Source organism: Mytilus galloprovincialis, chromosome 1 (genome assembly GCF_965363235.1).
Source record: "Mytilus galloprovincialis chromosome 1, xbMytGall1.hap1.1, whole genome shotgun sequence".
NCBI lineage: Eukaryota > Metazoa > Mollusca > Bivalvia > Mytilida > Mytilidae > Mytilus > Mytilus galloprovincialis.
In genome coordinates this window covers 112,199,045-112,223,786 of record NC_134838.1, presented here as the reverse complement: position 1 = coordinate 112,223,786, position 24,742 = coordinate 112,199,045, and the positions used below count along the sequence as shown (strand labels likewise).

General features: G+C 30.1%; 1 protein-coding gene across 1 annotated transcript in view; it reads left to right on the top strand.

The window, feature by feature from the left end:
- The window catches only part of LOC143051902 (importin-13-like), a 33,300-nt gene extending 9,693 nt beyond the window's left edge, over positions 1-23,607 (top strand). Inside the window, exons 10-29 of the mRNA XM_076224899.1 lie at positions 1,945-2,029; positions 4,371-4,502; positions 4,964-5,044; positions 6,165-6,303; positions 9,462-9,511; positions 10,494-10,595; positions 10,939-11,086; positions 11,554-11,735; positions 12,364-12,390; positions 12,785-12,919; positions 13,196-13,345; positions 13,821-13,901; positions 14,475-14,612; positions 15,343-15,439; positions 15,934-15,989; positions 16,721-16,787; positions 17,524-17,582; positions 17,855-17,944; positions 18,856-19,037; positions 19,676-23,607. Coding sequence (XP_076081014.1) covers positions 1,945-2,029; positions 4,371-4,502; positions 4,964-5,044; positions 6,165-6,303; positions 9,462-9,511; positions 10,494-10,595; positions 10,939-11,086; positions 11,554-11,735; positions 12,364-12,390; positions 12,785-12,919; positions 13,196-13,345; positions 13,821-13,901; positions 14,475-14,612; positions 15,343-15,439; positions 15,934-15,989; positions 16,721-16,787; positions 17,524-17,582; positions 17,855-17,944; positions 18,856-19,037; positions 19,676-19,784 — 2,110 coding nt within the window. The 3' untranslated portion in view covers positions 19,785-23,607. The remainder of the gene's footprint in view (positions 1-1,944; positions 2,030-4,370; positions 4,503-4,963; positions 5,045-6,164; positions 6,304-9,461; positions 9,512-10,493; positions 10,596-10,938; positions 11,087-11,553; positions 11,736-12,363; positions 12,391-12,784; positions 12,920-13,195; positions 13,346-13,820; positions 13,902-14,474; positions 14,613-15,342; positions 15,440-15,933; positions 15,990-16,720; positions 16,788-17,523; positions 17,583-17,854; positions 17,945-18,855; positions 19,038-19,675) is intronic.
- Positions 23,608-24,742: the final 1,135 nt, after the last annotated feature.

The following is a 24,742-nucleotide window of genomic DNA, read 5'->3' as shown; positions in this document are numbered from 1 at the left end:
AAAGTGCCCCATACATGTTATAACCTGTACAAAATATTGATTAAAAATGGTTTTAACTTGTACAAAATTTTAAATAAATCTTAAAGAAGTAAATTATACATAACAAAAGACATTAATTGTTTTATTCCATTTTCCGTGGAAAGAAAATGAATTTGATAACAAACATATACCAAAACAAATTTTACATGAAACATTTTACCATAACGTAGCATGTAAAAGCGCCTGACGTTTAGCGCGGTGAATAACACTTTCTCAGGTGAATATGCTTTTTTATCCAAAATCCAATTCATATAGAGAAACCTACTAAAATAATACCAATATAGAATAACAGATGATATTGACCTCAATAACATTTTCATAACTTTTCAACTGTATTATTTCTCATGTTAGTGTGTATTGTCCTTTTTTGATACAGTTAATGTCCAGGGGTCGATATTACAAAGCATTCCTAAGACCTGTCCTAAGATATGTATCTTGATATGTATCTTAGGACATGCCTTATGATCCTCTTATGTCTATCTATGGACATATCTTTATTTGATGAATTATAAATGTGAGTGTCCACTTTGAAGGCAATAGTAAAATACTTTCTTTCTTGTTGACACTAAAAGACATAAGAGGATAGCCAGGATAGATGTGTCTACAAATAAAATTGAGAATTGAAATTGGGTATGTGTCTTCAAGACAACAACCCGCCAATGGAGCAGACAACATTCAAAGGCTACAAATACATGCTTTCAAAGTAGAGGATATATATTTAAAACATCAAAATGACATTCGCCCCATGCAATGATCTTATAGTTTATAAACAAAAAGTGAGTTATAAATTTACATAAGTCATGCTGAAGGCCAAAAATGTTGAAGAGTAGATCCAAAGATATTGATAATGAAGCGTGGTCCCATGAAAACTATTTCAGCTGTCTCTTGTTTTTACAAAGTAAGCATATACTACATTGTTTTAGTCTTTGCATGCTATAAACACGAGAGGGATGAGTATTTCCCAAAATTATTAAGAATCGTTTTTAAATTTTTTGGAAGAATTTAGAAACTATTATCTAATGTAATTGTCATTGAGGAATGCAAGCTTTTAGTAAATAGTTTCACACTTATTTCAACCATGATGGACTGCATAAAACATACAATTACATGAAAAACACATTTTGCCAACATTATTCATGAAACATATATTTCTGAAACTTTGTGATCATTGTCCTTAACAGAAAAAAACACGTTCTGGCCTATTTATTGTTGTTCTTTATGCATTGGTGAATTTAAATGTATATTTTACTTCTTTAAGATTTATTTTAAATTTTGTACAAGTTAAAACCATTTTTAAGCAATATTTTGTACAGGTTATAACATGTATGGGGTACTTTTGTACATGTTATAACTTGTATTTTTGCATCATACAAGTTATAACATGTACAATATTTGTGTACATGTTATAACCTGTACAAAATCGCAACTTGTACACGACATATAGACTGATATTCAAGTTAATTGAAAACAGCAAGAGTACATGTTGAAATGTCACACATTTTACATTGTTAGAATTCATGTTAAAAGTCTTTTACACAAAGGTTTTACTGCAAGTATATCATAAAACCCAGGGTCAGTGAAAACGTACATAAATGACTTTGACTTTACAATCATTCCATACACCACAAATAGTTGACCTATTAGAGTATCTGAGAAAGGAACTGAATCACAAAAATTTAATGTAAAAAAAACCTTGTCTAATGGGTTTTTATGAACCACTTTTTTTTAATTCCGAGATTATATGTTGTGTATGCTAAGTATACATGTATATGAAAATGTAGATTTCAGGTAAATTAATAGGGAATCTGTGGTACCAAGTAAACATCACATTTTAATTTTTTAATTTTAAAAAGGGATTAGATTCACATTGAAGAATCAATTATAGTTTACATATGTATATTTCAGATTTCCCTATACAATACAAAAATTCCTTCCAAATGTATTACAGTTATCTGAGATGTTTAAAAAGGCCACAGAATCTTCTGACATGGTAAGGACTGCTTAAACATATGGTAGATATACTGCTTTAAAAATATTCTGGGATGTTTAAAAAGGCCACAGAATCTTCTGATATGGTAAGAACTGCTTAAACATATGGTAGATATACTGCTTTAAAAAATATTCTGGGATGTTTAAAAAGGCCACAGAATCTTCTGATATGGTAAGGACTGCTTAAACATATGGTAAATATACTGCTTTAAAAAATATTCTGGGATGTTTAAAAAGGCCACAGAATCTTCTGATATGGTAAGGACTGCTTAAACATATGGTAGATATACTGCTTTAAAAAATATTCTGGGATGTGCGTGGAATACACATAGTTAATATTAAACAACAAACAAACAATGAATCATTCAGGTAAAAGTGAAAAAGAAATATAACCAATTATCAATATAACTATAGCATGTAGATTACCAAATTTGTGAGTATGTACATATTGGGTTTGCTCCATATTATAGTGGTCTTCAATGTGACCCCTTAGGGGTACAATTCAGTCTAAGTTTTTCAAGGGGGAAAGCAATTTATGTTTACAATAAAAAAAATAATTAAAAAAAGGAGGCTGTAATAAGCAGTTCAAAAAGTACCTATTAAAGTTTACTTTATGTTTCATTTTAAAAATACCAAAATTTTGCTAAAAAGATCTGCTAAAGAAAGTCATTTTTAGCAAAAAGTAAAATCACAAAAATACTGAACTCAGAGGAAAATCAATTCGGAAAGTCCATAATCACATGGCAAAATCAAATAACAAAACGCATCAAAAACGAATGGACAAGAACTGTCATATTCCTGACTTGGTACAGGCATTTTCAAATGTAGAAAATGGTGGATTGAACCTGGTTTTATAGCTAGCGAAACCTCTCACTTGTATGACAGTCGTATCACATTCCATTATATTGTCACCGATGCTTGAACAAAACAAACAGACACAATATTTAAAAATGTCAAAAATAGGGGTACAGCAGTCAACATTGTGTTATCATATTAATCACTATGAAAACAACAAATGTAACGAAGAAGCACACATCAAATTAACATCCTCATTTTGATTATGTTATACGATTTTATTTGTCTATGTAAAATGCACCCATCAAGGAAGGAGGGTTTTGAGTACTAGTGTTAAATTGCACGTTTGAAATTGCACAGGTAGACATGAAATAATTTTGTCGTTCAAAGTATGACGGGATGCATAAATACAGTCAGTCAAAATAGATATAACAAAAACTGACTAAAAAGTATAAAGTAATAATAAATAAAATAAATAGTGTGGTTCAAAGTATGACGGGATACATAAGTACAGAGTCACGTCAAATGTATATCACAAAAAAGTGGGTTAACAGTAAAAGTACTATTAATAAATAAAATAATTTTGTCATTCAAAGTATGACAAGATACATAGGTATAGAGTCACATCATAAAATAATTTTGTCGTTCAAAGTATGATGGGATACATAAGCACAGAGTTAAGTCAAAAAGGATATCTAAAAAAACAGACTTAACAGTAAAAGTAATATTAATAAAGACAAATAAAAGAATAATATAACACGTTATTAAGATGATAAACAACGTCAGTACGCAAAATCTATACTTCAAGACCATCGTGTGTTATTTGTGAAGTTCATACGGAATATTTATCAACAAGTTCTGGGTACCTTCTGATGAACTTTTTTAGAAAAAGGACGAGACGTTCTTTGGCATACCCCTGGTTCATCAACTTTCTGCTCAGACATTGGTGATGTTTAACAAAGTCTGAGTAGGAACTGCAAGCTCTTGAATACCCAATAAGTTGGGAAATGTATATCCCATATGCAGGTGAAGTTGGTATATTGCTACTAAGGTGGGGGGAAATTGATAATTTCAAAATCAAAATCGTCTTGCTTGTCATAGATTCTGGTACTAAGATGACTGTGTCACATGGATATCCCTTTCAGTACTTCAAAAGATCACCTCTAACAATTGGTGCTATTGGTGCTTTGAATAAAACATTTATGATGAATGGTGCTATGTAATATTTTACATGTTGGGATATTTATGTTTGAGTTGTCTAAACATACCACTAACAATTCGAAATTGATTTTTCTTGCTTGAGCTGTCAAGGGGAAAGTGAGAAAATCAATCAAGTTGAGATGACAATTGATAATCTGTTTATCACTTTTACCTTTGAGGACATAAATTTCATGTCAATTTCATTAGCAACGCCAGATGCCCTCTTAGTTTCTAGCAATAATTTTTCATAACACTTGACTCCGCTGAGAAAGAAAATTATCAGTCAGCAAGAAGGAAAATTTTGTAAATAGCGATAATTACTACAAATAACTTTGATTTTTATACAGGATGTGTGTCAAGGAATCTGTCAGATAGTTGTGGCATTAGCAGAGAATCATACCAAATTAATCATTGATGCCTCATTGTGTCTGGACGATGAAAGAAGAAATAATGTATTAAATCTGATTAAGATGGTTCTGGTAAATACTTATTAAATTAGCTGTATAACACCCTTAGATATACTGAATGTCTAATTTATGTTTTATAATGGTTTTAAATGTATGTCAAAGTATTTGAAATGTTTTCTAAATGTCTTGTTGCAACTAGGACTGGTTGAGGTCATTGTGAAAATTAGACCTAGATAAGGAATGCAGCCTATTTATGAAAAATAAGGTCACTGTGAGAATAAGATCATTTTATTTTATACACATATTTTGCATTTTGAGAGCCTCAATTCCTGTTTTGAAAAATCATCCATTCAACTTTATATGCATGAATTAAAAAAAATCAATTCAAAGAAGTTTAATGTGTAGAAATTCAAATTAGTAAGTTCTGCAAGGTTAAAGGGGTGATAACATAAATGAAAGTTGAAAGTAAAACAATATTTGCACAATTTATCATGACATATGTTAACTGTAATAGATGTTATCTTTTTTTATAGGCCTGCACATCAATTCCCGGTCATTATCCTATAGATGAGAACTTCAGTAACATGCCATTTACCTTTTGGTATGTTCTACAGGTAGGTCAATAATATTGATGTTAAATAAAGTATTCCATTGATAAAATCATACTGAGTGAGGAAAAAAGTCTAATATTTATAAGTGGTTCTGTGATCATTTGCATTTCTTTTTAACTTTCTTGTACAGAGTAAAATTTGATTCTTTGCTGTGAACTTATAAAAAAGTCAGTATATAGTTTGTTTTACATTTGTAAAAAGAGAACTGTAAAACTATATAGATAACTAGTTTATCAGCTTGATATACAAGGTATATGTGAAATAATGATTATGAGATCTTTTGCATTGTCAATTTCATAAAAAATTGTATATGATATAAATTCTTTCAGAAACATTGATGCATTTTCTTGAAATATCACCCAAATTTACAAAAAACAGCCAGTTATTTTGGTTCTTGGAGAAGACAAATGTCAATTTAGTTAAGGTTTGATATAATAAGTATTTCTTGAAAAAAATGTGTTAAGACTATGAAACACAGGTTGAATTTATTTTAAATGACATGATGTGTACTGTTCAAGAGTTACAGTTCCTTAATGACATGATATGTACTGTTCAAGAGTTACAGTTCCTTAATGACATGATGTGTACTGTTCAAGAGTTACAGTTCCTTAATGACATGATGTGTACTGTTCAAGAGTTACAGTTCCTTAATGACATGATGTGTACTGTTCAAGAGTTACAGTTCCTTGTAAATGACATGATGTGTACTGTTCAAGAGTTACAGTTACTTAATGACATGATGTGTACTGTTCAAGAGTTACAGTCCCTTAATGACATGATGTGTACTGTTCAAGAGTTACAGTTACTTAATGACATGATGTGTACTGTTCAAGAGCTACAGTTCCTTGTAAATGACATGATGTGTACTGTTCAAGAGTTACAGTTCCTTGTAAATGACATGATGTGTACTGTTCAAGAGTTACAGTTCCTTGTAAATGACATGATGTGTACTGTTCAAGAGTTACAGTTCCTTGTAAATGACATGATGTGTACTGTTCAAGAGTTACAGTTCCTTAATGACATGATGTGTACTGTTCAAGAGTTACAGTTCCTTGTCATCTGCAAAAATTTTGATTGTGTAGTAAAGTGTAATATCTTTGATCTTTTGTCTTTGATATTTCAGGATGAGATTTTAGAGTCTGACCCATCAAGATGTCAGCTGCTACTGCCTGTGATACAACCATTCTTTTTTTCACTGGTAGAAATTCTGTTAATCAAAGTCCAGTACCCTGATGATCAAACATATACTTCTTGGACCTCAGGTAAAATCTTTTCATTAACCTTGCTCACAGGTTTACATCTTTTAATAACCTTTTTCTCAGGTCAACATCTTTTCGATAACCTTGTTCTCAGGTTAACATCTTTTCAATAAACTTGTCCTCTGGTAAACATTTTATCAATAACCTTGTTCTCAGGTAATAATCTTTTCAATAACCTTGTTCTCGGGTAATAATCTTTTCAATAACCTTGTTCTCAGGTAAACATTTTATCAATAACCTTGTTCTCATGTAAACATCTTTACAATAATCTTTACAATATTTAAAAAAAGGTGACTAGCATAACGCTATTAACTATAGACCAGTTTCATTAACTGCAATATGTTGCAAAAATTCTAGAACACATTTTAACAAGCAACATAAGGAAACATCTTACAATTAATAACATATTAAATGATAGTCAACATGGATTTTGAAATAAAAGGTCTTGTGAGACCCAACTTATCATCAGTATACAAGATCTTGCAAAATCATTGGGATATGGTAACCAAATAGATGTTATACTTTTAGATTTTTCCAAAGCTTTCGATAAAGTCCCCCATCAAAGATTAGCCCAGAAATTAGACTTTTATGGTATTAGAAATCAAAATTTAAATTGGATAAATGACTTTTTAGCTGACAGGCAACAGGTACTATTAAATGGTGTTAAATCTTCAAAATTAGCTGTTGACTCTGGTGTCCCTCAGGGAACAGTTTTAGGCCCAACATTATTTTTACTCTTTATTAATGACCTACCTGAACATGTAACTTGCAATGCAAGACTTTTTGCAGATGACTGTTTATTGTATAGAAATGTAAATAATAGTTCTGATGCATAATTACTTCAAAAAGATTTATCTAGTTTAGAACAATGGGAAGAGGACTGGCAAATGAATTTTAATCCTGAGAAGTGTTATGTAATTCATATTTCTAAAAAAAGTAAACCTTCCGCTTTTGATTATATATTGCACAATCATGTTTTAGAAGCAGTAAAAGACTAAATATTTAGGTGTAACTATAAGCCATGATCTTGATTGGGGAACACGCATACACAATATTACCTGTAAGGCTAATAAAACCTTAGGTTTTCTTGGTAGGAACTTGAAAAACTGCACACATCACTTGTCTGTCCAGTTGTCAAATACTCTTCCCCTGTCTGGGATCCGTACAAAAAGCAACACATCACTCAGGTTGAGCAGGTACAGCTTAAGGCAGCCAGGTTTGTCTTCAATGATTATAAAAACAGATCACCTGGAGCAGTTTCAAATTTAATTAAATCATTGGAATGGAAAAATTTAGAAATAAGAAGGAAAAAAGCTAGATTAACTATGCTATATAAAATAAATTGGGGGTAAGTTGAAGTTCCTAAGGACAATTGAACAATATCTGATAGATGTACTAGGGGAAAACATAAATTTAGGCAAATATCAACAAATAAAGATTTCTATAAATTTTCATTTTATCCTCGCACTATTACGGACTGGAACTCACTACCTGAAACATTAGGTATGTCGGACACCCTGGAATCCTTCAAAATTGGCATATCAACTCTAACATTTGAAGGATCCACAACAACTTATTAACCTACAAGCCACTGTACATAATGTATATATATTATTGTTAACTATTTTTAACCGGATTTTTGTGACAAAAATGTCGGTTATTGATTTGGGGATGTACGGCGGGCGGCCGGGCAGCCGGGCGGGCGGGCGGGCGGGCGGGCGGCAATCAAATGTTGTCCGTGCATTAACTCATGAACCGTTCAACCAAAGCTTTTAAAATTTTAATATGTTATTACTGACAACTATACGAAGGTCAAGTTCAATAATGGCTATTTGACTTTTACCGTTCAGGCGTTATGGTTCTTGAAAGGCGGCAATCAAATGTTGTCCGTGCATTAACTCATGAACCGTTCAACCAAAGCTTTTTAAATTTTAATATGTTATTATTGACAACTATACGAAGGTCAAGTTCAATAATGGCGATTTTGACTTTTACCGTTCAGGAGTTATGGTTCTTGAAAGATTGAAAAATGGAGTTTTCAGTCGTGTCCGTGCATTTACGCATGAACTGTTCTACCAAAGCTTCCCAAATTTTAATATGTTGTTACTGATGACAGCATGGAGGTCAAGTTCAATAATGACGATTTTGACTTTTACCGTTCAGGAGTTATGGTTCTTGAAAGATTGAAAAATGGAGTTTCCAGTCGTGTCCGTGCATTTATGCATGAACTGTTCTACCAAAGCTTCTGAAATTTTAATATGCTGTTACTGATGAAAAAATGGAGGTTAAGTTCAATAATGACGATTTTGACTTTTACCGTTCAGGAGTTATGGTTCTTGAAAGATTGAAAAATGGTGTTTCCCGTCGTGTCCATACATTTTCTCATGAACCATTCAACCAAAGCTTTTGAAATTTTAATATGTTGTTACTGATGACAAAAAAGAGGTTAAGTTCCATTATGACGATTTTGACTTTTACCGTTCAGGAGTTATGGTTCTTGAAAGATCGTAAAATGGCGTTTCCATTCACGTTGTTGCATTTACTCATGAACCATTCAATCTAAGCTTTTCAAATATTATTATTTCAAAATGTTGATACTGATGACAAAATGGAGGTCAAATTTGATATTGATGATTTTCACTTTCACCATTCATCAGTAATGGTTCTTGTGATATTACCAGGACACAAATAAATGTTGATAAATCCGGTTTGCTGTCGTTGTGACAGCCTCTTGTTCTTTGTCATATTATTTTTAAATTAAGTCCATATGTACATAGCACACAAGTTCCGGGAAGTTTTACACTCCTACCTAGGAGTCTACTCCCTTATTCGGAAGAAGAAGAAGAAGAATCTTATTCTCAGTTAAACATCTTTTCAATAACCTTTTAAAGAGTTGTTTAATTCTTTGCTGTATACTAATATAAAAAAGGTCAGTATATGTCTGACAAAATGGTTTAAAAGAGAATGCAGAAGTATTAATTTTAACTGTTCATTTTTTTACTTTATAACAAAGCAGGTGTACTAATGGACATATTTGGCTTAAGAAAGCAAGTATTACAAAGGCTGGTGATTTTTATGTACAAATTGTAAATATAAACTATCGTGTCTTTTAAATTTCATTTATTCATGGATTTTATTTAATTTTATTCTCTGTGTTTCAGATGAAGTAGAACAATTCAGATGTTATAGACAAGACATAGGGGATACCATGGTAAGTCAAACAAAACCTTGTTAAATAAGGGTATCAAGTGCACCTATTTTGGCTGCAAATTTATTTCTGAATTAAATTATGTTGCTATTGGAAAGCAAAATTAATCATCTTAGAAAACAATACCATATGCTTGCAGATATATTATCAGATACAGTTATGTCATATTTATTCAAATGATAACTTATATTCTGTGTACTACTTCACTTTCCTTTCTCTTTTGGTTGATATGTTAATGTAAAATGTTGAGCAATCCATCTGAATTATTTGTCCTATTCATATCATGAGCAATCCATCTGAATTATTTGTCCTATTCATATATTTCTGGAAGATGCACATGAAACTCCTGTGCATGTGAATTTTGTTATCAGGTTTAGATTTTAAAATAAACTGATAAGGCTGATAATGACATTAACAGTATCAATTTTACATTCTTATGTGATGTCCTTATTATGCTTTGTAATCAAAGCCGTGTTCTTATTAGCACAAAATATGTTTGACACATGCGTACAAAGTTACATTGAAGACCTGTTGGTGACCTTCTGCTGTTGTCTGCTCTATGGTCGGGTTGTTGTCTCTTTGGCACATTCCCCATTTCCTTTCTCAATTTTACTGTTTACTTTCTCATTATTTTCATTTTCATCCCTATGAAGTATATATTTTGGCTACTTATATAAACTTTTATTTTACATATATATTTACCCTGCTATTTGAACTTAATTTATAAAATATGGGAATGCAATGTTCATACTTCACAGGGAGAAAATGGGAACAGACAAACATTTCTAAGGTATTTTGTACGCTTCCACCTATAAAAATACTGCCTTTGTTCTATTAGAACCAAAATATTTTAAATTAAGAACCTTATAGAAATGTTGAAGATCTATAATAAGACAAAAAAATAACCTATGGATTACCAAATCTGATGTCTTGTTGCAATGCTATTTATTTTATCATAAAAATAATTCTTTATTTGATATTTTAGATGTATTCCTTTAGCATATTAAGAGAACCATTATTAGGATACTTGTGTTCTGTGTTAGGATCTTGTGTAGATAAAAGTGAAGCTAACACAATACAATGGCAGGTGAGTATCAAATTTCACATGCTTTGGTTCATTATTATTCGTATGATAACAATTTCAGAGATTTTTTAGATATAAGATAACCACAAATGTGAAAGATCAACATAGGAAAAGTTTTCTGTACACTTGTATGCAGAATCTAGGGAAACCACAAAATCAAATATTTATAGAAAATAAATTAATCCAGTGAAAAGAAGCTAAATTTCTTTGCAAAATCTATTTTTCTGTTAAAATGATTTCAATTGAAATAGGGTAAAGTGCATTTAAATCGTTTACATATGTTTTAACGAATATATATAAAACTGTGATTAGTATTGAAATGTAGTAAATCTTTTTCATATGACAGCTGGCAGAAGCAATCTTCTTCCTGTTTGGATCAGTAGCAGAAAGTGTTGATTTAGAAGAAAACTTATACATGCCAAATGTTATGAATCTCATTCCAAAACTACCTTACGACAATATAAAGTTTATCTCCACGGCATTATATATGGTTGGTAAGTATAAGCAGTTTTCATTGTTACAAGTGGTAAAGTATTAGAATTTGCTGTGTATTTCAAACTAAAATTAAGCTTACAGCTTATCTATTTAAGTGTGTACAAAATTTTGCAAAGTTAAGCTTGTTTGTTCTTAATGTGGACCATGTGCAGGTCTTTTAAACTAATTAGATCATAAAACATGTACAACGGGACACATATAGAAAAAGCTATATGCACCAAACAAAGTAGATCAATAAAAAAAAATTCTACTTAAAAGAATTACATCATACTTACATATTAATTAAAAAAGTATATGGTATCTCATCTTCTAAATGTTTTTGATATACATTGATTTACTAAATGCAACTGATGAATGAATATGTTATTTATATGTTGAATTTCACTATGTCCGATTATTGTAGTTGCATATATTTTTAATAAAGAAATGACTGTAAGATTGTATTCTGTTCATGATTTTTTCCTAGGATCTTTTGGTGAATGGTTGAATTATCATCCAGATATCCTTGGGTCTGTGATACCCCTGATACTACAAGGTCTAACAAACAGTGAAGTGGCCACAGCAGCTACTATGTCACTTAAGGATGTCACCAGAGAGAACCTAGACCATATCAGCCCATTCATTCATCAGATCTTGTCTTCTAGTCAGGTATGTGAAGCTTTAAATTTTGAAATTAACTATCATTGAATCTTGTGAATTAACTATAGTTAAACGTTGTGACTCAAGTTCTGCAACTTATTCAAGTCTTTTCTAAAATCAGGTAGAGTCTGATATTATCAGCATAAAGTCAGAAAAGACTTTCTTAGCTACCCATACAAGTTTTGATGTTGCACTTTATCTAATACAAATTGATATTTTATAGTTTGCCCATGTTATTCCAAAACAAACGTTGTAGAGTACAGGTGTAAAATTGTAGAATTATGTAGGATATAAAAAAAAATTATTCCTTGGTTAATGAAAAAAAAATGTTTATAGAAGTTCAAACTAGACATGTTTTAGTTCATAGAATATATTTTTCATCCTTGTTGGCTGGGATTTTCTCTCGTGTTCTTCTATATAAGAACTTTCAGGTAATTGGCAATCGATTTTATTTATACAATTTCTGTGAAATAAAAGGTCTAAAGGGCCAATTATGTCAAGCTACATTTTCTTACAATAAGTTTCTGCAATATGTTTTAAGATTTTGTCTTTTGTGTTGGACAATTCTTTAATCTTTTAAATTTTAAAACAAATAATTATATACAAGTATAAAAATTCAACTATGATTATTTTGTAGAATGCATTGAATAGCAATACTCTTAAGGTGAGTGAGTTTTATCAAAAACTAATAACATTAATCCTGTGAAAGGAAATGTTGGTTTTAGTGTAAATAAAACAAAAATGAAAGTTAAAATTTATAAGTGAACATCAGCATTTTTGACCAATTTAGAATAATTTATAAAGAGGCTTGTAAAACATAATAATATTTGTAAGTTTGGCACTTTTTCGAATAAGATGTTCAATATGTAATTCAATGAAGAAACAATTCAACATAAAAAAACACCCAGTATTCAACAGTGTACTAGTTCCATACTATATACCTAGCTTCAACAGAGACTAAAAAGTCAACAAGTAATAGCCATAATATGATTTTAATCTGTTAACAAAGTACCTAGATAAAAAATTGTGGTATTATTTTACATTTATTTGCATTTCAGAGTAAAGATTGTATCAGATTGATGTGTTCTATTGGACAAGTCTTGTCAGTTCTAGAGTTTGAAGAAATCATGCAGTATCTGAACGCAATATTAACACCTCATCTACAGCAAATGGACGAACTGTCTAAACAAGATGTAAGAATTATAAGATACAATGTGTATATGAAACTCAAATTGTAGCTGAAGCAGAAAAGAATTTTAAACCAAACTGATATGAAGATATATATTTTAGATTTTACAGAAAGCAAACAAAAAGGTTTCCTATATCAGTATACTGACTTAATTGCTATACTTTAGTGCAATATACCGTTTTTTATTGTTTTTTGCATAATAACAATAGCAAGAAACAAAATAAGAGAAACAAACATTTCTAAATAGACTTAAAAGTAACAAAACGTGATATATTTGCAGCCATCAACAGTCGTAAAGAATGCAATATTACTGAAGCTAAAAATGGTAAGTTGGTTGTTCCAGTCATTAGATACAGACAGAGAAAAGGAGGAGGACGTGGAGGAAGGTCAACAAAAAACAGTCAAGGTCAAATCTGACAAACCTAAACCAGTAAGTATGACAAAGTTTAATCTTAAAAAAACTTAATAATTAAAGTATGTCAAGGTCAGGAAAACCATTCAAAGTCAAATTTGTAAAAAAAAACCCAATCTAAACTGTTTTTAATTTGTCAAGGTCAAATGCTATAAACTATCATTTTAATGGTCAAGGAAACATGTGGTTACTTATTGTTTAGTCAAATGAAATACTGATATAATATTGAAACCTACAATGATGTTTCTTTAAATAAAGAGAAATATCCTTTTATCAATGGTTAATGTGTTACATCATCTATTGTTTTGTCAGATAATGTAAAGCCAGGTATTAGACACTGCATTTATTATTGTGATTACACATAGACTGTTCATTGATGCAATTTCAGAAAATGATGATCCGATTAATGATCTTTATTATAGTATAGTATGTTCTCTATTTCACAGTTTTGAGTATTAACATTTTACTGAGACTACCAATGGGATATTTTCAGGTATATGTTGTATTACAACAAATAGCACCAGTTGTTCAAGCTTTAGTCACAAAATGGATAATGGACCCTAGTGTTATAGAGGTAAACTTCATTTTACTGAGCTGTCAGGATTTTATAATTTACTTGCAAATCCATCAATCAATCACAATCTCATTTTTACTGCAACATGTAGACTAAAAAATGTTATTCTCAACAACGATTTATGCAAAATGATTTTCATGAAAACCTGCATTCTACTGTAAATTCAGAAATTATTGCGATTTTACCATTTTAGACTAAAATGGGATTTTAATTTATGCGATAAAGAGAAAAATCCTGTGTAATTCATATGAAAAATTTCAAAATATGAGTTTAAATTATTTTGATTATAAATTTCTCGCATTTTTCGCAATGATAAAAACATCGCAATAATTTCTGAATTTACAGTATTTGGTGTGGATTTAGAATTGTTCTTAAATTGATAATATGGGGTACATTAATAAAAATAAACCTTCTGTTTTATGGAAAAACACAGGTTCATTTGAGCCTCTGTTATCTTAAACACAATTCAATTTGCTTTTACTAATAAGCCTTTATACTGAAACTATATAGAATACAAAATTATCAGAATATAAAATTAAACAAAATTTGAATAAATTTCCATTTTTTTCCCAGGCTGTATGTGAATTATTTAAGAAATCTCTGAGAACTTTAATGGATGATTTTACTACAATAGCACAAGATGTTTCCCAGATGTTAGTACAGATGTACCAAGCTATCACACATCCTGCTATATTAGATCTGTCAAAACAGGTAAGTGACCAAATTAAAACATCTTGTAAAATCTGATAATTTAAATTCAGAAATCATTGTGATTTTTTTTATTGTACACTAAATTGCGATTTTAATTTTTGCAATATAGAGTAAAATCAGGTTTAATTCATATACAAAATTTCAAAATGCGAGTTTAAATTATTGGGATTATAACCCTGTCACATTTTGCACAAAAATAAAAACTCGCAATAATTTATGAATTTGCAGTAGTATGTAATCCAAAATCAAAGTTTTTTTTTACTCTGGTTGGATTAAAAACTATGCTTAAATATTTTTTTTGGTCATGCAATATGTTTGTGAAAATTTCTTTGAAATTTGAAATTTAAAAACATTATTGATGCATAAAAAAGGGTCAACAAAAGGTAAAAAAATATATGTAATTAAAAACAAATAACTGAACAAAACAGGACCAGACATCCTGGCTTGGAATATAAGCACAAAGTATGCTATGGCACAAACAAGTTTATTGCAATAAAAAGGCTATCATTATAAGTTATTCTGTATTGTATCATTAGAACAGACATAAGCCAAATGTAAAAATAGAAAGTTAATAGTTAAACACTGTTTTTTCATGCATATATAAACGAAAACTCCTTTTACTTTTAAAAATTAGAATTTTCTATGCAAACAAACATAAACTCCCTTTTTTCAAGAATTTGTTATTTATGAAACATTTTATAATAATGCTTTACTTGTTATTTTATTTCAGTTAATTCTGATGTTTGGTGAAGATGAGTGTTATAAAGAGACATCAAATGCCTTATTTAGATCTCTATGTGATAAGACACTTACTCTTTTTCAACAAGGTTGGCATTTTTAGTTGTCTTATCAATTTTTTTTACCCCTTTGTCTTTTATTATTACAATATCATACATTTACTATTTTATCAAACAGGAGTAAAATGTGGCATAAATATTTGTGAATTTGGGCATTCTAAAGATTTTCTAAATATGACAACAAATGTTTTCTGGGTAAAATGTCAATAGGTTAGTAATTTTCATATTTCAGTTAGATTTCTGTATACATGCTGGGTTTTTTATTTCAATCAAATTAAGATGTAAAAAGTTGTACATGTGATACCTGTTACTGAGAAATATATGAATGAGTTCTGAAATATATTTATTTAAATCTTCAATATTATATATTGATGGGGTAATTTTAATAACCCAGCTGCCCTTGTGTTCCCAAATCCCATGTTTAAGTTTAGGACACTGCAAACAACAGCATAGTGTAGCAATTGAGAACCAATGCATTAAATGTTGGTTTGAAAGTCTGTAACAGTTATTTGTCTATTTTGTAGGTGCTAACCAGTCCTTTACAGATGTCATAGAAGGATTTATGAATTTCCTGGCTCAGGTTTGTATTTTACATGTTTGTTCATGATTTCCTTATAAACTTAATAAGATTTTAAAGTTGTATATAAATCATTATTGGACATTTGACATAAATAAAAAGATCAGGTAATTTTGTGGTGAATATCTGTAACCGATTTCTATGTCCCATTTATGGGCATTATGTTTTCTGGTCTGTGCCTCTGTTCTTCCGTCCATTCGTTCGTTCCTCCATGCATTCGCCTTTCGTTTGTCTGTCTGGCTTCAGGTTTAAGTTTTTGGTCGAGGTAGTTTTTGATGAAGTTGAAGTCAAATCAACTTGAAACATAGTACACATGTTCCCTATGATATGATCTTTCTAATTTTATGCCAAATTAGACTTTTGACCCCAATTTCACGGTCAACTGAACATAAAAAATGATAGTGCGAATTGGGCATCCATGTACTATGGACACATTCTTGTTGATTAGGTTTTGGTATAATACGATGATTTTATAGGTTACTGTAGATTTGTAATTTTTTGTTGGATGCCAATTTTCAATGACTTAGACTGTATAGGTTAACAGGAAATTAAAATGCAAGTGCAATTTTTCTGATGGCTTGTAAGCAGACTTTTGCAAAACCACAATATCCTATTTTCACGAAATTACAACTTTCCCTCAATGCACCAAAATTGCTTTCCACAAAAACGATTGAATCCATAGTATGTTTAAAATACAACAAGTTATCACTTAATCGTTTATATAATTGTTATAGGTTATGAAGAAAAGCAGACATATCATATTAAGCAGTGGATGTAATATAACAGGTATATTTCATGCTGGTAAGTAAAAATATAAAATAAGAAGATGTGGTAGGGTTGATAATTAATTAACTATCCCTCAAAGTCTAAATGATGTGGATTTTAGCTACTATAGGTCATTGTACAGCCTTTAATAGTAAGCAAAGCCCAATATGATATGTTCTTTTGTGAATAATTTACCATTTACAATTTTGTCTCCTTTTAAAGATTTTAAAAGTGTTTTTTTTTTACTGAGCAAGAAAATAATCACAATTTGAATTGTCATTTTAGTAAAACAAATAAGAGGGCTATGTCATGTTGAGCTATACACTTTCCTAAGAGCTTGCATTTCATTTATAAGTACTTACCAGTGTTAACATACAATTAATGTTATCTCATTATAGATAAAACATGAGTGGGTAATCAATGAGGCAGCAAACCAACAAAACAAACATTAAGACATCTAGTGGTCAAACCAACAAAACAAACATTAAGACATCTAGTGGTCAAACCAACAAAACAAACATTAAGACATCTAGTGGTCAAACCAACAAAACAAACATTAAGACATCTAGTGGTCAAACCAACAAAACAAACATTAAGACATCTAGTGGTCAAAATATTATATGGTCCAAACCAATAGACAAGTGTTACCCAAAGTCCCACTGTGTCTAGAAAAGTAGTCAATAAGTTTTAAATGGACTATCAAATTTCTGCATAAACACAAATTATTTCAAACTTATTAATGGAATATTATTATCACCATATATTTTATTAGGTATTCAGTCATTAAGTCTTCCTGAACATCATACAGTTAAAGCTTCCTCATCATTCCTGGTAAGTACAATGAAAGAAAATGTTTTGTTGTATACTATATCATAGATGAAGGCAAATAAAGTAGAAATTTGAACAACTTGTCAGGTGAACAGTAGTTTTTCATTTGATGTCATTCTGCTGTCTGCATCTGTATTCAAAATAGTAGGGCTTCCCTACACTAAGAGTTAATTCAGTTTATAAAGGATAAAAACCAACTGACAACTTTATCTTAAGTAGTAGTGTATTACGGTCCATTTATGTAAACAAGGTGAGTTATTTATTGTATATTGCAGATTGAACTTATAACATTCAGTCCAGAGATACCAACCTTAAATCAAGTGATAACCTCAGATGGACATGTGTTGGTAGATAAAGTTTTAAGGGTATGTACATTTTACATTTTATATGACAACCAAAAGGCAATTTAATATGTAGATTTGTGTTATGTCCAATTTGGTATGATATATTTGCACAATCATTAAAAATATGAAGTGACATCTGTAAGTACCAAATAAAACTCAGACTGACTTGATTAAAATTTGTCAGACTTTGGCTTCTGTCAACACACATTAAGAGAAGACTATTTAGTACAATTTTAAAACTCTATGAATATAAACTACTAAGCCATGCAAAGGATTTGTTTTGATAAAATAAAACTGAAAAAGGGAAAAGATCGTAGTCATGTAAAGTAAAAAGTGTCCACTGTTTAAGCAGATGATCCCCAAATTGCACATAAGTCAGATATCTAGAAACCAAAATTGTTAACATTGCAATCTTCAGAGACCCAATATACAGAAAAATTATTTTTGAGACATCAGTTTAAACATGAAGTTTAAGCAGGAATACCCCTGAGCCTGGCTAACCTGTCAGGTGTAAGACTTACATAGCCAATAGCTTTGCTAAAATTAAAAAAAAAAAATTATAAAAAAATAATGTGATTAATTTCAAGGAAAAAACCAACTTATAGTGACCTTGAACTTTGTCCTATTGACTCCAAAATCAATAGGCGTGTTTTCCTTCCCTTTATCATTTTTATTAAGCAAGCAAAACTCAAGTTACAATCCAGAAACCATTTGTTTGGAGCACCCATATGGGTGTGTGGAAGGACAGAAAGACTGACAGATGGACAGACAGACAAAGCTTTACAGCTATAACACTGCTTATATATTAGGTGTTATGTGTTTTTCAGTTTTCGCTAAAGAGTTTACTAATCACATAAAAGCTAATAAAGAGCAAGTGTTGCTTCAAATAAGTTGTAATAACCTGTAGACATAATAACTTTGTTCTTTTGTAGTCCGTTGGAGGAGAATCTCCCAGGAGTATAATAGAAAACATTTCAGACATTTTGTTTACATTAAACAAGTGTTATACAGAGCTTCTGGCAAAATGGATGCATGATTTACTGGCCAAAGAGGGATATCCCTCGCCTAGGGTAAACAATCAAGACAAAGAACAATTCATTAAAGCAGTTTTAAGGTAAAATATATCAAGATATTCTTGACGACATGGAACTAATATTGATTGTTGTTGTTTTTGTAAGCAGAATTTACATGTTTCTGTTAACAAAGATTTCTCACACTAGCATGAATATAAAAGAAGTCCAAATTGTTGTCTTCCCTACAATGAAAGAAGGCAGGAAGGTATGGAGATCTTTGATATTACCATTCCTGGAGAAGCATGAAAAGTTAGCAAATATGTTATCCCCATTTCACTTAGGTTAGAAAAAAATTAATTGAAAGTTTTCAGACCTTGTCACCCAGTCATCTAACCTTCATACTTTAGGGGTTGGGTTACATTTAATGGATTAGGACGGTTCTTTAATACCAACCTGGTTTGTAAACAATACTTGGCATGTGACTATATCTTTTTAGCTCTTTGTAAAACATAGATAAGACAGACACAAAATTATCCTATAAATAGAAATGCATTAGAAACTGAATGTTCTATAAAATTACGGGAACAGCTTATTTACTGGTATATATGTTTGATATTTATTGTATTTAATTTAATCAAGCATACTTTTAACCCAGTAATACATGAAAGAATATTAGGAATTTAATAACTGTTTACAGCTAGTGTGTTATGTATATAAAGTTTACTTTTTAAATTTTCAGAGAAAAAGGAAACAAAAGACGTGGAAGAGAAATCGTGAAGGAATTCACACTTAAATGTCGAGGACTGTTTGGAACAGAGTATGCAGCACAAGCATCTGCATTTTTGTGATAGGTGTTTTGTCAGATGTTAAGAATCATGTATTTGTAGTATTTGCTCAGCGGTTCAGGAGAGTTGTAGGTTGTAGCAGCAATGCAAAAATTAGGGCATTGGAAATTTCTAAGTTGATAAAATCATTGGGTTTTTTTTTCCAGGAGAAAATGATTTAAGAGTTATGTAAACAAACTTATTTTCGGTTGCGAATATGTAACACTTTTTATTATTTAACTTCATCAAGTAAATGTGAAAATCAGGAAATTGAATGGCCACAAAATGGGCTCGAAAAGGCTAAACAGGAAATAAAATATCAGCGAAAATAAGTTGGTTTACAGAATCTTGTTCTATGAGATTACCGTAACATTTTATACATCTGTGATATTTGCATGCTGTTAATAATATACTATGTGGATGGTAGTACCTTGATTTCTCTAGTTGGACTAGACACACAAAGTGGCGTTTTTTTCTGCTTCATTGTGATTTTTAGAACTTTTCTAGTAGATGAAGTAACAAAAAAGAAATTAACCAATCATTTTTTGTATTTCATAGACTGAATAAAATTATAATAATGTTGTTTGTAATTGTTGTAAGTTGATCACAACTATTGAAAGCAAATTGAATTTTCTAACTCAAAGAACCAGACATGTTTTATTGAACCATTGAGTAGCACCATCAAATCTAGGTCATTTGGAACATGAAAATACTCACAAAATGATATGGCAACCAGAACATTCAAATTAATCAGTTATTAAGTTGTAATTGGTCGTAAAAATGTGCACATTTTTATTGGTGCACAAATTGAAGATCAATCTAGTTGAACATTACTTGCTCAGATTGTAAAATATAAATAACTGTGTGCAAGGAAGAACTTAAGTGCAAAATATCCATGAAATGCATTAATTTTGTGGTTACCAAATAAGAAATTTGGTTCAATTGATTAGGTCTAGTGATGAACAAGAAGGGAATTCAGCAGTATCGTTCAACATTTGTATTAAACAGATGGGTTTATTATACTAGCATGTTTTATTACCTCTCACCATGTAGTGCTATTTATAAGTTTGACTTCTAATACAGAATGAATCATTTTGTTGTGGAAATAGTTTTGTGTGTTTTGCTTTATATACGGAGTGTGGCAATATTTATGCATTGAAGGCCATAAAAATACATGTGCTGTTTCTCAGATCCCTTTTAATACCTTTCTATAAGGAGATCATAACAAATGTTTTAATTGGACTTTTTTCTAAAAGTTACGGCTGTTATCACACAAATTGGAAGTAAAGGGGTTAACACCCCACATCTACAGGAGTTGCCTACTCTTCCATCGATTACTTGATGAGATAATAACTTCTCATAACTGTTATAAAGGACCGAGAAACAGAACAATATTATTCTAAGTTGCATCACTGTACAAGATTGATATCTTGTGAGCCTTTCTAGTGCTAGTGTTCTCTGAATGAATTGGTGCTTTTCAGCTCACTTGGACTTGCAGTCTATGTAAGCTATAGCCATCACTTGGTATCCATCACTGTTGTCAAGGTATACAAACAAAACAATGTTATTGAAACTCAATTTGAAAATCATTCATGCATATCAAATTATCTCATCGGAACGTCAGTAAACAGTTTTAATTACGATGAAGTAAGGGAAGTGATACAGGTAAAGCTGTAAATTCTGAAATTTTTGCTATATTTTTATCATTGTGACAAGATAAATTTTGAATGTACCAATTATATTCAGAATTTCCTGAAGTTGATTTAATTCATCTTACTAGTAATTTTTGTCTATTATTCAACGATTACAAAAAGAAATAAGTTTACACAAAATTTTACAGTAATAATTTTTCAAGTGTTGTGCTAGTATTTGTCTGCTATTGCAATGTTGCTGAGTGACATAGTAATAATGCTTATCCTTCTGCTTGTAATTACACATTTTATGTGTGATGTTTTGAGGTACAGATCTTACCCATAATAAGTCACACTTGCATTTCATGCTTTTAAAACTGACTTTTATAAAGTCTCAGATCTAAACCCAGTTCTCATATACTAAATGGCCAACATTCAAGTAATTTGATTTTGAAATTTGTCTATTGAGAAGCTAAATGTTTGGTCGGTTTGTCAGCTTCTTACTAAATTAGGTCACTCTTTTGACTAAACATCATGGAGCAGCATTTTTGCTAAGAATTTTATTTAATTTTTAGTAGATATTACATGTGAATCCACAAGAAAACTAAATCTTCTTATTAATGACATAAACCTCAGTTTCACATTACATTGATGAAAGAATATAATAGGCCTGTAAATTTTTCAACAAAATTAGGTTATCTAGATCAATCTTTTTTAAAATTAATTTTGAGAAAAACAATTCAAATTACCAAAGTCTTGAAGAGTTTGAAACCCCTCACTAAGTAGGTTTACCAATTTTTATTGCTTTAGAAGTCTTGTCAGCATTTAGTGAGTGAGTCACTTTAAAAGAAAATGCATCAGGAGTCTTGACAAGCTTGTTATTAAAAATTACATAAACCACATATTTATACAAAATATATCAATAAAGTTGTGTCACCTTACATGGTTACTTTGCATTTCCTAAGTCTTGTCAGCTTCCACCCAAAAATAGGCCTACATTCCTTGCTTTTTTCATGTTGGATTTACAGTTGCAAAATCCATATTCATTGCATTAGCACTTAATAAGATAAAAGTCAAATTATGATGTAAACCTACATGAAGTGCTTGTGGCTTTTTTCATAAAAATGATATAATGGTGAAATATTCTCATAATGAGACATCATCTAAGGAATTTATCTTGAATGTTGTTTGAATTTATGCATAATATTAAGACCAATTCAGATGAGAGCATTGTATTTTTCGAGATTTATATACTATAAATTTTTATCCTTTTATTTATTTCTAGTCGGTTTTATCATATTGCACAAAATCTGTTAAGTTTCAAGTAAAATGAATGGGTATAATTCATTACAGTTGTACAGTTTCATGAAAAAGGATCAAACCATTTAATGATCAAGAGATAGTGAACAGTTATAAAAAAAGGATTTTCTGTATTTTGGTTCAAAACATGACTTAATTAAAGTTTATTTCACTTTGACATAATGTGATTAGATATTCCAAGTTTAAAAGTTCATGGAATTTGAATTATAAATGTTCACAAAATCGATTTTTTTTTTAAAAACATCCATTGAAAATGTTTGAAAAATCATTTCATATCTTTTTTTCATACCTGGACTTTTCCAGTAAAATCCTAGTTTTCAATTGGGGAAAGTTTATATCCGAAACTTTTGAAATTAATATACCTTTCAAAAAATTGAAAACAGCACATCTCCCTCAAAAAACACTTAACATTAGAAATTAGTTAATATCATTGAAGTTTTAGAAGAAAGATCTGCCTATGTTAGGCATACCTACATTGTTTCCTTAGTAATATCAAAAGAAATTCTTATTTAACAACTTACTTTGCAGGTTCATCTAAGTTTGTTATATTTTTTATTTGTGCATCCTTAAATGATGTAAGCAGCAGGTTTACTGTAGTTAAAGAAGGGTACACTATAATACATTATGCTTCATTAATTTTGTTCAAGTTGTCGAATGGTTTACCAAACATGACCTAAATGTATTCTTCCATTTAAGAATTTTGGTAACATGTTAAACATTATTTTATTCTGAAGGTTGACAACATATTAAAAGTACTTTATTGTACTGTCATGACTGTACTATTTTACAGTTATATTTTTCCTTCTTCAATATATGTCATATATGTATTTGTAAATATTTGCTATTTATGAACAATATGTGTCCAGGAATTATGAAAATAAAGATGTAGAATATTTCTTATCTCTGTTTTCTATTCATCCATCGAAAATTGAAGCAGTTTTATACATGAATTAATGCATACACTTAATTCAGAAATTATTTCCCTTTTTTTTGTTGCAAAACATTGTGACAGGATATATATAAAATACATAAAAATAAAAACAGTTACATTCAAGTTTTGATGGCATACATTGTATTTGTATCAAGCATTTCGTAATTGGCAATAATTAATCTAGCATTTGCGTCTTTTGTTTAACAATCGCAATAATAAATGCACTCAGTAATTTCTGAATTTACAGTATACAAATTGTACATACATTGTAGCTGTATTTATAAAAGGAGTCTGCACATGTTTTTGTTATTGTAATCTCTTATTTTGAGTCATAGGATAACTACATTGATTCCTTGCAAGGTCAACTTGTCAGATATCTTCTAACCATAACTATTTTCTTAGTTCATAGATCTACAGTATGTTAACTCTTTGGTCTGTTTCTCGATTATATTTGGTGTATCAAAGGATTGTATGGTGAACACATCTGCCTGGCACATTCATCTGACCTCATCTTAATTTTCATGATTAAAAGGTCAGCATTGAGTTTCAATTTAATGTTATTGCGAACCCAATTGAACCTTTCCATAGATTCACCTGATAGTTACCTGTCCATTTAAACTTTTGGCAGTTCTATTGTCCCATCTAACAAATACAACAGGTATTGTTCTCTGTATAGTTTATTCATTCAGACCTTTAAATTTCTTCTAAGAGAAATCTATCACTCATTGATTAATCTACCTGAGTAAAAAATTAACTTCTAAATTAGATGGAAATAACATGTTTACTATTTATAAAAAACTGTATATGAGTTTGAATGTATTATATTTTCAATCTGTTGAATGTAAACGCTGATTCAAACATTAATAAAAGTTGATTTCTGAAAAAAATCAACATTATTCCTTTTTCGAAAAAAAAAATTGATAAAAAAACCCTTTTTATATACATGTATTAAGGCCTTCTTAAAAGTATTCTATAACTAAACAAAAACTAAAAGATGCAAATTTTCATATGAACAATACTTTTTTTTTAAAACAAACTTTTTATGATTAAATTATTATTTATTTTGAACAGATTGAAAAAAATATTTAATTTATTTTAAT